The sequence below is a fragment of the Plectrocnemia conspersa genome, unplaced genomic scaffold (genome assembly GCF_051122295.1).
Source record: "Plectrocnemia conspersa isolate PC_06_02 unplaced genomic scaffold, ASM5112229v1 ptg000002l, whole genome shotgun sequence".
In the NCBI taxonomy this organism is placed as follows: Eukaryota; Metazoa; Arthropoda; class Insecta; order Trichoptera; family Polycentropodidae; genus Plectrocnemia; species Plectrocnemia conspersa.
This window is the reverse complement of record NW_028277166.1, coordinates 23,591,901-23,606,876: the sequence shown is the minus strand read 5'-3', so window position 1 is coordinate 23,606,876 and position 14,976 is coordinate 23,591,901. Positions and strand designations below refer to the sequence as shown.

General features: G+C 32.9%; 1 protein-coding gene across 1 annotated transcript; it reads right to left on the bottom strand.

The window, feature by feature from the left end:
* Nucleotides 1–13,746: 13,746 nt before the first annotated feature.
* LOC148238100 (uncharacterized) lies at nt 13,747–14,583 on the bottom strand. The gene is made up of 2 exons (XM_088205964.1): nt 13,976–14,583; nt 13,747–13,903 (listed from the first exon to the last, which is right to left on the bottom strand). The coding sequence occupies exon 1, from the start codon at nt 14,581–14,583 to the stop codon at nt 14,062–14,064; it is 522 nt and encodes a 173-aa protein (XP_088062090.1). The 3' UTR covers nt 13,747–13,903; nt 13,976–14,061.
* Nucleotides 14,584–14,976: the final 393 nt, after the last annotated feature.

Genomic DNA, 14,976 nt, shown 5'->3' with positions numbered 1-14,976 from the left:
GTTTTCTTATACTTAATTATCTTTAAATTTTCTCTATTTCTAGTATTATATTTATGTACATCTTTATTTCTTATTAAATACTTATTAAAATAGTGTGGTAACATATTATTTTCTAACTTATATATAAATACTAAAACATTCATACTCAATATTTCTTGAACATTCAACCATTCTAATCTATCAATCATACTTTTACAATTAGTTAATCTATTTTTATTTAAGATTACTCTCATTGCCCTATTTTGTAATTTTTGCAACATTTGTTTATCTAATTTATTCAACATATTTAATAGTGTTGCACAATAATTAAAATGGGGCAATATTATACTATTGTAAATTAATTTTTTTGTATTTATACTTAATATATTTCTTAATCTAGATAATAAACCTATTTTTCTACTAATTTTTTTTAATATGTAATTACAATGTTCTTTAAAGTTTAATTTTGTATCAACAATTACTCCTAAATATTTTATATTATCCACTATTTCTATATTAGAGTTATTTATTACTATTTTGGTACTATCATCTAACACATTTTTATAATTAATAAACATACATTTAGTTTTATTCTCATTTAATTTAAGTACATTATTCTTTAACCATATCTCTAACACACCTAATTCATCATTCAAATTACTCACAACTTCTTCAATGTTATCACCCATGCAATAGATCAATGTGTCATCCGCAAATAGATGAACTTTACATTTTCTTACGTTATTAACTATATCATTTATATATAAAACAAACAACAATGGTCCCAATTTAGACCCTTGTGGTACTCCATAATACACTAACCTCTCTTCAGAACATACATTATTTATCTTAACTTTTTGTTTTCTTTTATATAAGTAATTATTAAACCATCTCAAAACTATATCACTTATACCTATACTCTCCAATTTCTTCAACATTATTTCTCTGTCTATTGTTTCGAAGGCTCTCTTGAAATCCAAGAAAACTGCTCCAATGATTTTGTTTGTATCCTTAGCCAACAGCCAATCATTTATCACTACTTGTAATGCAGTTTCAGTGGAATGCTTTTCTCTGAATCCCGATTGTTGTTCACATATTATGTTTTGAGAAGTAATAAATTCCTTTAATTGTTTGATTACTACTTCTTCTATTATTTTTTCTATACACGGTAGCATGTTGATTGGTCTCATTTCTTCAACTTTTTTACTATTTTTTATTTTAGGTATAGGTACAATAGTAGCAATCTTTAAATTTTCAGGCATTTCTCCTAATGAGAGTGCTTTATTTATTAAATAATTTAATTTAGTTCCTATTATTTCCCATGTTTCTTTAATTATATTTATATCTAGTTCATCAGTACTAGTTCCTTTTTTAAATTTACATATTATGTTACGAATTTCATCTAATGATACTGATTTAAATTTACTAAATTTTACAATTAATGTTTTATTATTATATTGTACTAAATTACTAATCCTTGGTATTGAATTTACAATTTCTTCTATGCTCTCAATGTAATATGTATTCATCTTTTCTGCCATTATATAAGGATCTTGATATATATTTCCATTAATTTCCATTTTTATTATGTCGTTTTTCTGAGTTGGATTAATTAATTGTTTTATTGATTTCCACATCTTATTTGGATCATTTTGTATTTCATCTATCAATTTTTCATACCATTTCTTTTTAGCAATTCTTAATACTTTGACTGCCATATTTCTACATTGTGTGTATGTTTTCCATTTTTCATTAAAGACTTTATATTCTATTTGTTCTGTTTTTAATATTTGAAAAATTTTGTATGACTCATCTCTTTTCTTTATAGCATTTTTAACATCATCATTAAACCACGGTTTTGGGTTGTAACGATATTCCTTTTTAAAATTATATTGACTTTTTGTTTTACAATCTACTATATTCTTATAAATTTTGTTCCATATCCTATTAACATCCATATTATCTACATTCCAGTCACATTTTTGTAATTCTAATCTTAATTTATTAAAATTAATTTTTTTAATTATATCAATTTTTTTTGTTTTTTTAAACTTAAGTTCATTATGTTTTTCTATATAAATATATACAATTGAATGGTCAGTTATTCTTGGAGTTGATTTTACTTCACAATAAATTTTTTTGTTGTTGGTAAATACTAAATCTATTAATGTGCTCGATCTATTATTAGTCCTTGTATTTTCTTTGACACATTGTCTTAAACCAAATATATTTGATATTTTTTCTAATTTTGCTGTGTAAAAATCTTCACATTTGTTCCAATTAAAATTCCAATCTCCAATTAAAACAGTATCCAAAATTTGATCAAAACTCCATTCTGCAATATTATTTATAAATTCTATGAATATATTCGGATTACTATTTGGAGATCTGTATGCTATACATAATATTATGGGAATTTTTTCAATAAAAATCTTAACTGTGATAGACCAGTATGTCTTATCTTGATTATTTTTAAATATAGTATTGAATTTTATATCATTTCTAATATACAGTATAACACCTCCTGTATGTCTGGAATTAGAATCACATCTAATTATATTATAATTGCCAATATTTAGTTCAAATTCTTCAATGTCATTTGTGATATGGGTTTCAGTTAACCCTAAAAATATTGGATATTCCTTTTCAGTAATTAATTCTATTTCCTCTTTATGTTTTAAATAACCTTGTGCATTGATTAATATCCCAGTTACTGATTCTTGTTTCCCATATGAACTTGATTTTTTTAATTGCTATACTATATTATATTGTATTTTATTATAGTAATTTTGCTCGTATCTTTTATAAATTGAACAATTTCTATCCATGGAGTTGTGTTCCACATTCAAATTAAGATTTAGTAATTTATTTGCTCTACAGCAATTCACACAGTTTTCTTTTTTGTTGCATTGATTTATTAAATGTTCTTCCGAACCACATTTTATACAATTTTTTTTATTTTTACATTCACTGGCTTTGTGATTATAACCATAACAGTTATAACAACGGTATATGAATATGTCTTCATATACTTTACACCTATCCCATTCAATATTTAATTTGCCTACATCCATTATATTTTTAAATGTCGTAACATCTACTTCAATAATAGCATCATACTTATTAAATTTGTTTTTTTTAATATGTTTTACTTCTAAATAACATTTGTTTTCTTCTACACATGTGTTTTGTTTCATTATACACTTTTTTAGTTGATCATATTTTAATTCTTCAGAAATTCCAATTATTTTTATTTTTGGTTTCTTTAAATTTCCTACTTTTATATTATATTTATCTCCTAGTTTTTTTACTGCATCTGTCGTAATTTTCGATGCATCTTCTTTACTATCACATGTAATTATTATACCTCCTTTGCTTATTGGTCTTATATTTTGTATTCCAACTTCTAATTCTGTTGGTTTAATTAAATTTTTGCAATCCTTTTTTGTCTGCTCTATATTTTGCAAATTTTTAGGTATAATTATCGCAATATCTTTTCCTTTTTTTACGATTTCCGAATAATGTTTCTTTTGCATTTTATTTTTAATAATATTGTTATTTAAATTTAGTTTATCCTTTATATTATAAACATCTTTTCTAACTTCATTTAATAACTCAATTATTGAGTTATTATTTTCATTTTTATTATTTACATCGTCCCTATTAGTTTTTAATACATCTAATAAATGTTTATACATTATATCAAATGTATTAGTTATAATGGTTTTTTTTTCTTTTGATAATATATTACCATTTGATAATAATACATTTAATTTTGTTTTTAATTCATCCATTTCTTTTATTCTATTTTCTGGCGTAATTACGCCCGCTTTATTCACGCCGCTATCGGCCATTTTTTTTTATGTAACAATACTAATTATTGACATAAATAAATTCGCCAACTTTGAAAGTTCGTAACTTTCTCTTTCGGCTTTTCCTTGTACAAACTGTACGACACACCTGGTCTCCGATAGCGGAATCATGATATTCCGTTAAAGTAATAGGGATGCTTTTAGTAAGCGGTCCGATTACCTTATAAAAATGATTAAATTCCAATTCGGTTTCGGCGGACTTCTCTTCGTCAGCTGACACGCAATGATTAACCCCTTCAGACCTGATTTATTGTTAAGTGCGATAAAAAATATTTTTTGATATATTTGGGTTCATTTAGGTTTAAGGAAAATAAAAACATTAAAATAAATTTTCTATTCTCATATTTACTATAAAAAAAAATATGTACATAATTATGTACAAACCGTCTCAAGCGTCACAATGTAATGAAATCGATGCAGTTTTTTTTTAATAATTAAATGAAATAAATTCCACACAGACATAATTTTTATAGCTTATACTATAATACAATTAAAAACTTATTTTTAAAACATATTGATAATAAAATAAAACTTTTTACTTGCGGTGGTACGAGGCGAAACAATTTTGTTTTTTTGTGAGACATAAATGTACTTTACATTTATCACAATAAAAATGTGTCCTCTTATTGCAGTTATTTTTGCATCTTTTTCCCTCTTTGTTATTATCGAGAAATGGCATGTGGACTGTCATGTCATATCGTATTTCCGATATAGGACGTACTTCCTGACCAAATTTTAATCGCTTTGCTAATGGTGATGGCGAACTTTTGCTTGGTCTCCCTCTATTAGATAAAATATTAGATTTGCCCATCTTTACAAGACTTTCAGAAAGACGCATCCGAAAATGTAATAAATCTAATTGTTTTTTATGTGGTATATCTAATTTTCTCATTGCACATCTATATTCTAACCAACTATTTACAATTGCCAAGTCCACCGCATGAAAAATTAATCGAAGGGTCCACTTCCTCGATCTAATAGATATTCGGTAAAGCCCTATCAATTGATCTAAAAGATCGACGCCTCCCATCGATTGATTGTATAGCTTTACAATTTCAGGACGTTTTACTTTGATGTATTTTTTTTCTTTTTTCTCCCAACGTTCAACTTCATCAATTGCACCAGTTCCAACGAAATTTGATGCGAGTGTAACTGCACGGCTATCCAGCCATTTGACTAAAACTACTTCACCATCTATGCTTGTAACTTCATCGCTACATCCTCTCGTTTCTTTTTTCATATCTTTTTTATCGGATCGTAATGGAGGATTAGCAAACCTGTTAACTCGTATTGTTCCTGCAGCGTATATTTTACGGCGGTATAATGTTTTTAATAAATCGAATGAAGAGAAATAATTATCATAATATAATTTATGCCCTTCCTGTTGAATACTCTCTGTTAGATGAAGCACGACCGATGCTCCTAAACCATAGAGTTTTTTTTTGTTGCAGTCTAACTCCGTCGTATTACCTTGGTAAATAATAAAATCGTACATCTGTCCTGATTTTCCACAAAGAACAAAAATTTTTATTCCCCATGGTGACGGTTTTCCTTTTATATACTGCTTTATTGAGAGTTGCCCTCTAAAAGGCACGATCTGCTCATCAACGCATAAGTTTTCTTCCTTTTGTAAATCAAGACAACGTTTTCTAATTGAATTATATATTGGACGTACTTTATAAAGTTTATCAATATTATTTGCAGGTATTTCTAAATTATTTACAAGATGTAAATTACTCCTCAATTGGAAAAATCTATCCCTTGACATTGAATCAATAAATAAATTAATACCAAGAGATCTATCCCAAAACAGACGTACTCGAGGCAACTTTAAAGTTCCTATTGCTATATGTAGTCCAAAAAGTGTTTTCATTTCATTTTTATCTGACATTTTATAATTATATTTACAAGATGTAAATTACTCCTCAATTGGAAAAATCTATCCCTTGACATTGAATCAATAAATAAATTAATACCAAGAGATCTATCCCAAAACAGACGTACTCGAGGCAACTTTAAAGTTCCTATTGCTATATGTAGTCCAAAAAGTGTTTTCATTTCATTTTTATCTGACATTTTATAATTATTACAATTTTTTTGAATTGCAAATAAATTTGTAAATTCGGCCATTTTTTCAAAATCCTCTTCATTTATATATTTATTGAAATAATTTATCGGATCCAATATATCAGTATAATTCAAGTTCGTTTTATCAGTCCAAGTTATGTTTGGATTTTCAAAATTTCTACGCCGCCATTTAACAACTCGTTATCTTCAGTGTTACTAATTTCAATGGATTCCCAAGATAGAGTGAGTGTACGCCGGCCGTGACCCTCCTTATATAGTAGTCGAGGCACGTGTCGGACGCACTTGGTTGGTGGGGGAAAGCGCTTCTGTGATTGGGTGTGGGAAGCTCGTCTCCGATAGGTCCGTTTCGCGCATGGATATGAATCGAAACGTGGCGCTTCGAAGTACGATTATAACACCTCCGAGCCCAAGACGAAACTAACTTCTGGAGCTTAGTTTCTCCGTTCACAGAAATTACAAAAATATGAAAATTAAACGGTCGTTTTACAAATACGATCACAATTACGAACATAGAAAATTATAGAATTATAAAAGTGTAAAATACAATTTCGATTACAGGTATACGAAATTTTAACCGTAGGATTATAATTAATTTACAATAGTACAGGTATAACAAAAATTATAACTGCGATTTCACTTACAATGAAAATTCACAAGTATACAACGTAGAAAGATTTATAAAACATAATACAATTATTACGACGATTACAATTACTCGACATTGTGTCGGTAGGATCTTAGAAATATAAACAAATATAATAAAAATTACAATTGCGATTACAATTATACACTTTATCGGTAGGATCTATAATGAATCTTACACATAGAATACAATTATAATAAAAATTACAATACGATTACAACGAAATATTATCGTAGTAGATTGTAAACATGAAAAATGTATTTATTAAACATAATAAAATACCAATACGAAAAATTTAATCAGTAAGATTAATAATACGAATGTCCTCAGACATCTACCAAAATTATGAATAATCGCTCAGGATTAGGAAAAGGAAAAGAAAAAGGATTTTCATTTTAACAGAACATGAAAATAAAGAAATAATTCGATTGTCATCAGAAAAAATATAAAAATTTCACAATTAAGTGAATAACGTGAACATACGACTCACCTGGATCAACTTACGAATCACCACAGGACTTCTTCCTTGGCTACAAATAAAACTCCTTCTTTACATCGAAAGACAAAAATTAAGACCCAAAAATTCTCCGAATGAACAAGATAGGGGGAAAATATCTTTTCAAACAATACTACACCAGGGACTCTAGACCCAAAAATTCTCCGGATGAACAAGATAGGGGGGAAATATCTTTTCAAACATTACATCGAATCACCTCCGACTCTCAGGTCAGGGTTACACATAACTTCCTTCCAGGTTACAATACTTGATCCAGCTATGACCGATGTCACAAATCAAATTAAAAGCTCAATTAAACGATTTGAATACGAAGGGTTATCCATCATATGGATGATCATCGATGATGACATAAAAATGAAAGGAAATGGTTCAGGCCTCGTGCCGTGAACTTCATAATAAAAAAAAAGGATTAATCTCTAAAATAAGAAAATGAGATTAAGAATAAATTTTACTCAAGTTGGGGCAAAGAACATTATAAAGACGATGCTTATAAAGTAATGAAATATAGATACCGAAAACATTTGATCGTGAGAATAACTAGGGTTCATCGTAAATAGGACAGGTACGAGAAAAGTTACCTTTTTAATCTAACCCTATTTATGTGGACTCGTCTTATTTTGTTTCCCACCTTGATGGAAATATTTTCTAAATCGATTAGTGAGGTTACCTCATAAGGACCTCTGAAAGTTGGTTTAAACGTTGAGTTAAAAGTTCGCGAAGCGAAATAATTGGGAAGATCACTGGAAATCTTGTCCTGGGAAAGGACATTTCCTTTCTTTCCGGCTTTAGTAATGACATAAATAAATTCGCCAACTTTGAAAGTTCGCGACTTTCTCTTTCGGCTTTTCTTTGTACAAACTGTACTACACACCTGGTCTCCGATAGCGGAATCATGATATTCCATTAAAGTAATAGGGATGCTTTTAGTAAGCGGTCTAATTACTTGATTAAAATGATGAAATTCCAATGCGATTTCGGCGGACTTCTCTTCGTCAGCTGACACGCAATGATTAAGGGGATCCTTTTGGTTAAAAGGGGTCGAGTCTAACTCGCTAGGATTTTTCTTTAATCGTTTCCGATTCATGTAAAGGGGTTGAACGACATCCTCACAGGATTCATCTGAAGGTTTTTCCTCATTAGAAGAAATTTGGATTGAACAATTCACCTCATCATTAGGAGAATTACTCGAAAAAGTGTCTACGTTAGAAATTAAGTTTTCAGGTTTAGGAACCTCTGGAACCCGATATGATCTCTTGAGAATAGGGATTCGAGATTTAAAGGGGATTTTACGGGATACCGTTTCAGTATCTGTGATCTCGTCACATTTTAAAGGAAGGTTGGGGATTAAAGGTTTTTCTTCATCAACAGGATGAACTAAAATTACTTGACTATCGAGAACTACGTCTCGTTTAGAATCAGGTAGTTGAGGTTGCGATAACTTTTCATCACTTTCAACTTTGAAAAAGAGTTTGTCTTCCCGATTGATTAAGGGATATTCCAAACCATGTAGGTGTAATATATTATTTTGAAAGTCTAACTGTGCACCATTTTGTGCCAAAAATTCGTTATTAGGAATTTTTGAATAGGTTCTGCCGACAGGGGTTAGGCTTAGTTCCTTCGACTGGCAGTTGTTTCGGGAACTCTGAAGTTTAAATGGTTAACTCTCGCATTACGTTTTAACTGGTTTTCGCTACGGAGTTTACAATTCTCAAGTAAATGCCTTCATCTTTGCAATAATTACAAAAGGTGTTCTTACTGTAAGGGTTCCTAACTAAATTAGAATTATTAGGATTAGGAGTAAACCGTTGGTTAGAATTTTTAGTAAAAGAATTATGATTAGAATTTTTATTAAAAGAATTATTATAAAAATGTTGATTGGAATCATTAAAATTCTTATTAAAAGTGTTATAATTAGGGCGTTGATTTGTATTATTATAATTCTTATTGAAAGGGTTAGAAGTAGGGCGTTGATTTTCATCACGCGGTGAATAATTATTTGAAAAGGGTTTATGAAAATTCGAATTAGGGTTTACATGGTTATAATTTGGTTTTCTATCAGGTGTCTGATATTTCTCAGGCCACCTCTCTTCCTCGTCTAAAAGATTGAAAATGTCTTCTAACGACGTTGGTCTACCCTTAAATATTCTTCTCCCTATCTGGGGATTCAAGTCCAGTAAGAATAGAATTTACGGCCTCTCCTCGAGCTGTGCCAATCGACCGGGTGCAAGCGTATCATCCGGGATAGCATCCTTCGCTTTATTTAAAAGGGTTTGAACGCGGATCGCGAAGTCGCGAGCATTTTTCTAGAATTTTGGCTTACACCATGAAGTTTGTTACGGAGTTCAACGGGATTAACCTTCCGCTGGTACGTCGAAATTAAAAAGGTTTTTATCTCCTCATACGTCGTAAATTTTGAAATTTGAAGTTTCGCATCTCCCGTGATGGCTAACTTTATGTGACGTATGAGTCGAGTTAATAAATCTGGCGGGCAACTTGAAATCGCCTCGTCACAGTAAAAGGTGAAATCGTTCAGATCTCCAGTTTTGGGATCGAACGTGCATGGAATGAAACGGATAAATTCCTCAATCGACATTGTAAAGGATGCGATTGAAGGTACAGATTCCTTTGAAATTAAAGGTAAAGGGTTGGGGTTGTTAGAAATTAAAGGGGCAGGAATTGAAATATCGAAAAATAAAGGTGAAGGGTTTGAGCGTGTATGGGCAACTTCGATAGACATAAAAGGACTCGCAGTTTGTTAGGAAGATCAAATACTCGAAAAGCGGCGATCTCTCAGCTCACGCAGTTATACTGGTGAGGCTCCAGACTCAAGACTAGGCAGCTCGTGCGTGGGTGTTCGTGTGGCTGGACGTCGAAAGCTCTGTTTTAAGGTCGTTGACCTCCTTCCTTCCTGGATCTCCTGAATTCGTCGTCTTCGAAAAGTCAAAACAATCAATTAACTAACTAACTCTCGCCGTGTAGATTCGTGATCAACGTGCTTGCGGCGGGCCGCTTGACGTATCCGACAGAATCCAACCGACTGCGCCAAAAATATCATGTTAGGAATGACATTATTAATATAGGCGAGAGGTAGGTTGTAAAAGTGTTTATTCTGAAGTTAAAATGATACAAAATCGCTCGTGGACTGGTTGACGAAGCTAAGACTCGCGGACGGTCTTGACTCCGGACTCCTCCTGGACGTGGACTGGTTCTTGAAGAGGGAGAGGTCTTCCCATTCAGAAGTTCTTGATGGGACGAAGGAGATTCCTCCCTATCAGAAGTTCTTGATGAGAAGAAGGGAGATTCCTCCCTAGTTGGATTCCCAACGAGAAGTGAAGTGTAGAGGGAGAGTTCCTCCCGGCTTGGATTCCCAAGATAGAGTGAGTGTACGCCGGCCGTGACCCTCCTTATATAGTAGTCGAGGCACGTGTCGGACGCACTTGGTTGGTGGGGGAAAGCGCTTCTGTGATTGGGTGTGGGAAGCTCGTCTCCGATACGTCCGTTTCGCGCAGGGATATGAATCGAAACGTGGCGCTTCGAAGTACGATTATAACACTATAGTCTATTTATTTTCAAGAGTCAGTGCGCAAGAACACTGTTTAACGCGTAATCAAAATGTGCTCTTAAATTTCTGCCTTGTGATTGGTCGTTCTCAATGAAACGATTGATCTTACGGCGAACGACCAATCACAGGGCAGAAATTTAAAAGCATGTTATGATTACGCGTTAAACAATGTTCTTGCGCACTGACTCTTGAAAATAAATAGACTATAGACACCGTTGTTTGAACCCCAACCTAACCTAACCTAACAGCAAATACTTTGTTGATATCATCGAATCTATAATCAAAGTTTCCTTTTGGTTCTTTCGCCAAGGCTTTTGTTGTTTTAAGTGGACAAGAAGTAATCCGGTTCTCTCTTACTGTACCAGCTACAAAAAATTTCATTTCTGATAATAAGGTAAGAAGGTAATGGCTTGTGAAGAAGTTATCAAAAAATATGACGCGATTATTAGGATCAGGAACAACTTTCAACAAGTTTATTACTACACTTTCACTTAAACTCAGGTTTTCATTATTTTTTTTGTGAAGCTCCACTATAAGGGTCAAATTGATACACATATCCTCCAGCCGAGGCTATACACCACAGTTTGTATCCAAATCTCACCGGTTTCCCTCTTATGAACATTTTGGCAGAATGGCGTCCAAAATATGGCACCATTTCCTCATCAATCGATATCTTATGGGAGAACACACCAAACTGCATATACCGTTTATTTAGTTCATTAAAAAATGGTCTTATCTTAGAAAACTTATCTGATTTGTCTAATTTATCATCATCAGAAAGATGAATGTACTTCTTTATTTCATCAAATTTATTCCGTGACATTGTTTTGTGTATGAGAGGGATCCCTTTATCTTCATCTAAACTCCAGTAAAATTTTGTTTGAGGAAGAGAGTTTGTTTTAAATCGTTTATTACAGTCATATTTACAGTTGTTAAATCAATAAAATATAAAATATAACACATGTTACTGGTTATCTTTTAACCATTATCATGTTTACAACAAGAGAAATAAATACAATATATGAAGAATATTATAAATAATATACATTGAATAATTATACAGATTAGGCTAAAATACTAAAACCTTTATACAATTTAAAGAAAATTTTTTTTTTTTTTTATTTAAGCTAAACAGAACATATATTATAACTAGCACTGGGGATCTGGGGCTAATGTGATCGTGTTAGTAAATTTTAATTTAGCATCAAAGCAATATGTGCTTTGGCATTTTATGTTTATACTTGAAATTAAGCGTGACCTTGTCATAATTACCGATTTTCGAAATTAGTTTATTATTGTGAGTTATCGAGATATTATTATAATAATTTACCGTTTGGGTATTAATGTGTTCTTTAATCGTTGGAATGGAGTAACGGGTGTGGAGTTTTTTTAAATTGGTATAAAATGGGGTGTTATAGATTATTTTTATCGCTTTGTTTTGAATGACTTGTAATTTATTATAATTATTATTACACGTATTGCTCCACACAGGACAAGCGTATGTTAATGTCGGTCTTATCAATTTTTATAAATCAAAATTTTATTTTTTGTTTTTAACGCGCTTTTTCTGTTAAAAATTGGTCGTAGGGCTGCAATCGCGGAAAGCCCTTTTGATCTTAATTCATTAATATGCTTAGAATATTTTAATTTAGAGTCCAAGTGGAGGCCTAGATATTTAACACTTGAACTCCATTCAATATTTTTACACTGTTCTGTTTTAATAGGTGGAGGCAGCGGTTGCCTGCGCATAGTAAAAATAATGGCCTCAGTTTTATCTTCATTTATTTTTATTTTCCATTTAGTTAGGTGTTTATTTAAATTTATTAATGATTTTTGCAGTTTTGCAGCTATTGGTTTAAGACCATAAGAACTAGTTAAGACGGCCGTATCGTCCGCGTATACAGAGAGACTTGTGTTTTTTAATATGGGAATATCGTTAGTATAAATTATGTAAAGATACAGCCCAAGTATGCTGCCTTGAGGAACCCCGGCTGGTATTTTACGCGGCGAAGAGAAATTATTATAATTTAAAGAAACTACATAGCTTCTATCTTGGAGATACGAACGAATTATTTTTATTAGGTAGTATGGAGTTTTGTATTTATCTAGTTTATGTGCTAGCCCTTCATGCCACACCGTATCAAATGCCTTCTCTACGTCTAACATTAAAAGACCTGTACTTTTTTCTTATTAAAATTTGCTGAAATATGCTCCGTGAGTCTATTTAATTGGTGTGTTGTCGAATGTCCTTCGCGGAAGCCGAATTGCTCATCGATGATTTTAGTATTAAGACAATCTTTTAAGCGCGATAAAAGGGTTTTTTCAAACAATTTACTGAGAGTAGGCAGTAAGCTAATGGGACGATAATTCAAAGGAATGTTATCTACTTTGCCGGGTTTCTTAATCGGAATTATTTTAGCGGTTTTCCAGATAACGGGGAAATACCCAAAAGATAAGCAAGTGTTAAAAATATTAGCCAGGTAGTGAAAGCATTTGAATGGGAGATTTTTTATGAGAATGTTATCTAATCTGTCAATTCCCGGAGCTTTATTATTTTTAAGAACTTTCGCAACACTGTAGATTTCAAACGGGGTGATTTCGTTAATGATTTTTATCTATCCTGGCTTTGTCAAGTTTACGTATTGTGAGTGATAACCAGTGAATATATGAATACCAATAATTTTTTTTTTTTTAATCAGTACGTGACATAGAAAATGTGTGGTTATTTTTACTATGAGCATATTTTATTGAAAAATCTACTATTTCATCCAAAATTTGTTTATCAAAGAAAAGTTCAAACATTTGTATTGGTGTCAAACTCCCAAACTTATTCTTTATTTCTTCGACACATCTAACTTCACAGTTTTTATGAGTGTCAGTATAAATTGGAGCACACTTCAGCCATTTTGTTATTGATTTCTTCTTTTTCTGTTTTGGTCCTTCAGAAGTATTTTGTTGGTTTCAGTGCTGGAAATTGCGCTTGCTCGAGGTTGAATGTGTTTTTCGGCTGCGACGTGTTAACAGTGAGAGTCGGTCTCTGTTGTCTCTTCTGAGTTTTCTGTAAGTATTCTAACCTGCGAGAGCAGTCCTTAAAATTGGCCGGATAGTCTCCTCCACAACCAGTGCAGATGGCGGGTGCTTCTTGGTCCTTAGAGCACTCGTTCGTGGCGTGGTTTCTGGGGCATTTGACGCACCTGAGAGCTCGTTGACAATTTCTTGCAGCGTGGCCGAATTAATGACACCTGAAACATTGCGTTAAATGCAACTTATTATGCTTGTACTTTTCAAGCGTGGCCCTGGTGAAGCAAACGTACCGAATGCTTCTTATAGTGCTCGTTATTGTGTTAGCCGGAAACTGGACAAGGTAGAGCCTGGGGTCTCCTTGTTTCTCGGTCTTGGTCTACATTGCCGTCACCTTGACGATGCTAAGTCCTTGACGTTCGAGATCAGCGGCGATGTCTTTGGTGGGGACCTCTGGGAGCCCTCTCAGCACGGATTTCACCGTCTTATCGTCATCGGCGGTAAATGTATGAAAGACGCGTTGGCCCTTCAGTCCATCCATTAACAACGCGCGGGCTTCAAACGACGCGCAAAATATTGAAACATTGCTACTTCCCGTGTATCGCAGCGAGAAGTTTGATGTTTTTGTGATCGACTTGATTAATTCGATCGTCTGGAGGTGTGTTCCCATAATCTCTACGATCACAGGCGGTATCCTCTGTTGCTTCCTTTCGATCACTTCAGGAAGCTTTTCATATCTGTCGTGGCTCGTGGTTGGTGGCATCTTGGCATCCTGGGAAACTTTAGATGTTTTTTTAGGTACCTGCCACTCATGGTCTGGCAGGCCTGAAGTTGATGGTGAAGCGTTTAGGTACGCCTTCAACGTTCCAAGAGAACGCTTTCGCGTCTGCGTCTTTTTCATGGCGCTGTCTTTGTAGTTGATTGCAGTGGGCGTGTCTATCGTTGCAGAACGGTAGCGGGGGTGTCCTTTGTACGACAACGGAGCAAAGGGCGAATGCGACAGCTCACGTCAGCAGCACAGAGTGGACTGATTTATGTGACAACGATTTATCTTATATATTGGCCGTAGTTCTGGAGAGAAGTTCACGGATAGTGCTAGGAAGACGTAAAATGTTATTGCTCTGTATGTAATTCTTGGTCGCACTTGATTAACAGATCCGTGTGTGGGCGAGGGGTCGATTAGATATGGGAAACTGTTTCATTGCCTTGTCTCAAGAATATTTTGATTATGACGACTTAAAATAGCAGTTAATTATTTTTTTGTATCTCCCCTATTTCTTTGTCGCGCTTGATT

Coding starts and splice junctions, on each gene's coding strand:
- LOC148238100 (XM_088205964.1), bottom strand. CDS start 14,583: ATGAAAAAGACGCAGACGCGAAAGCGTTCTCTTGGAACGTTGAAGGCG.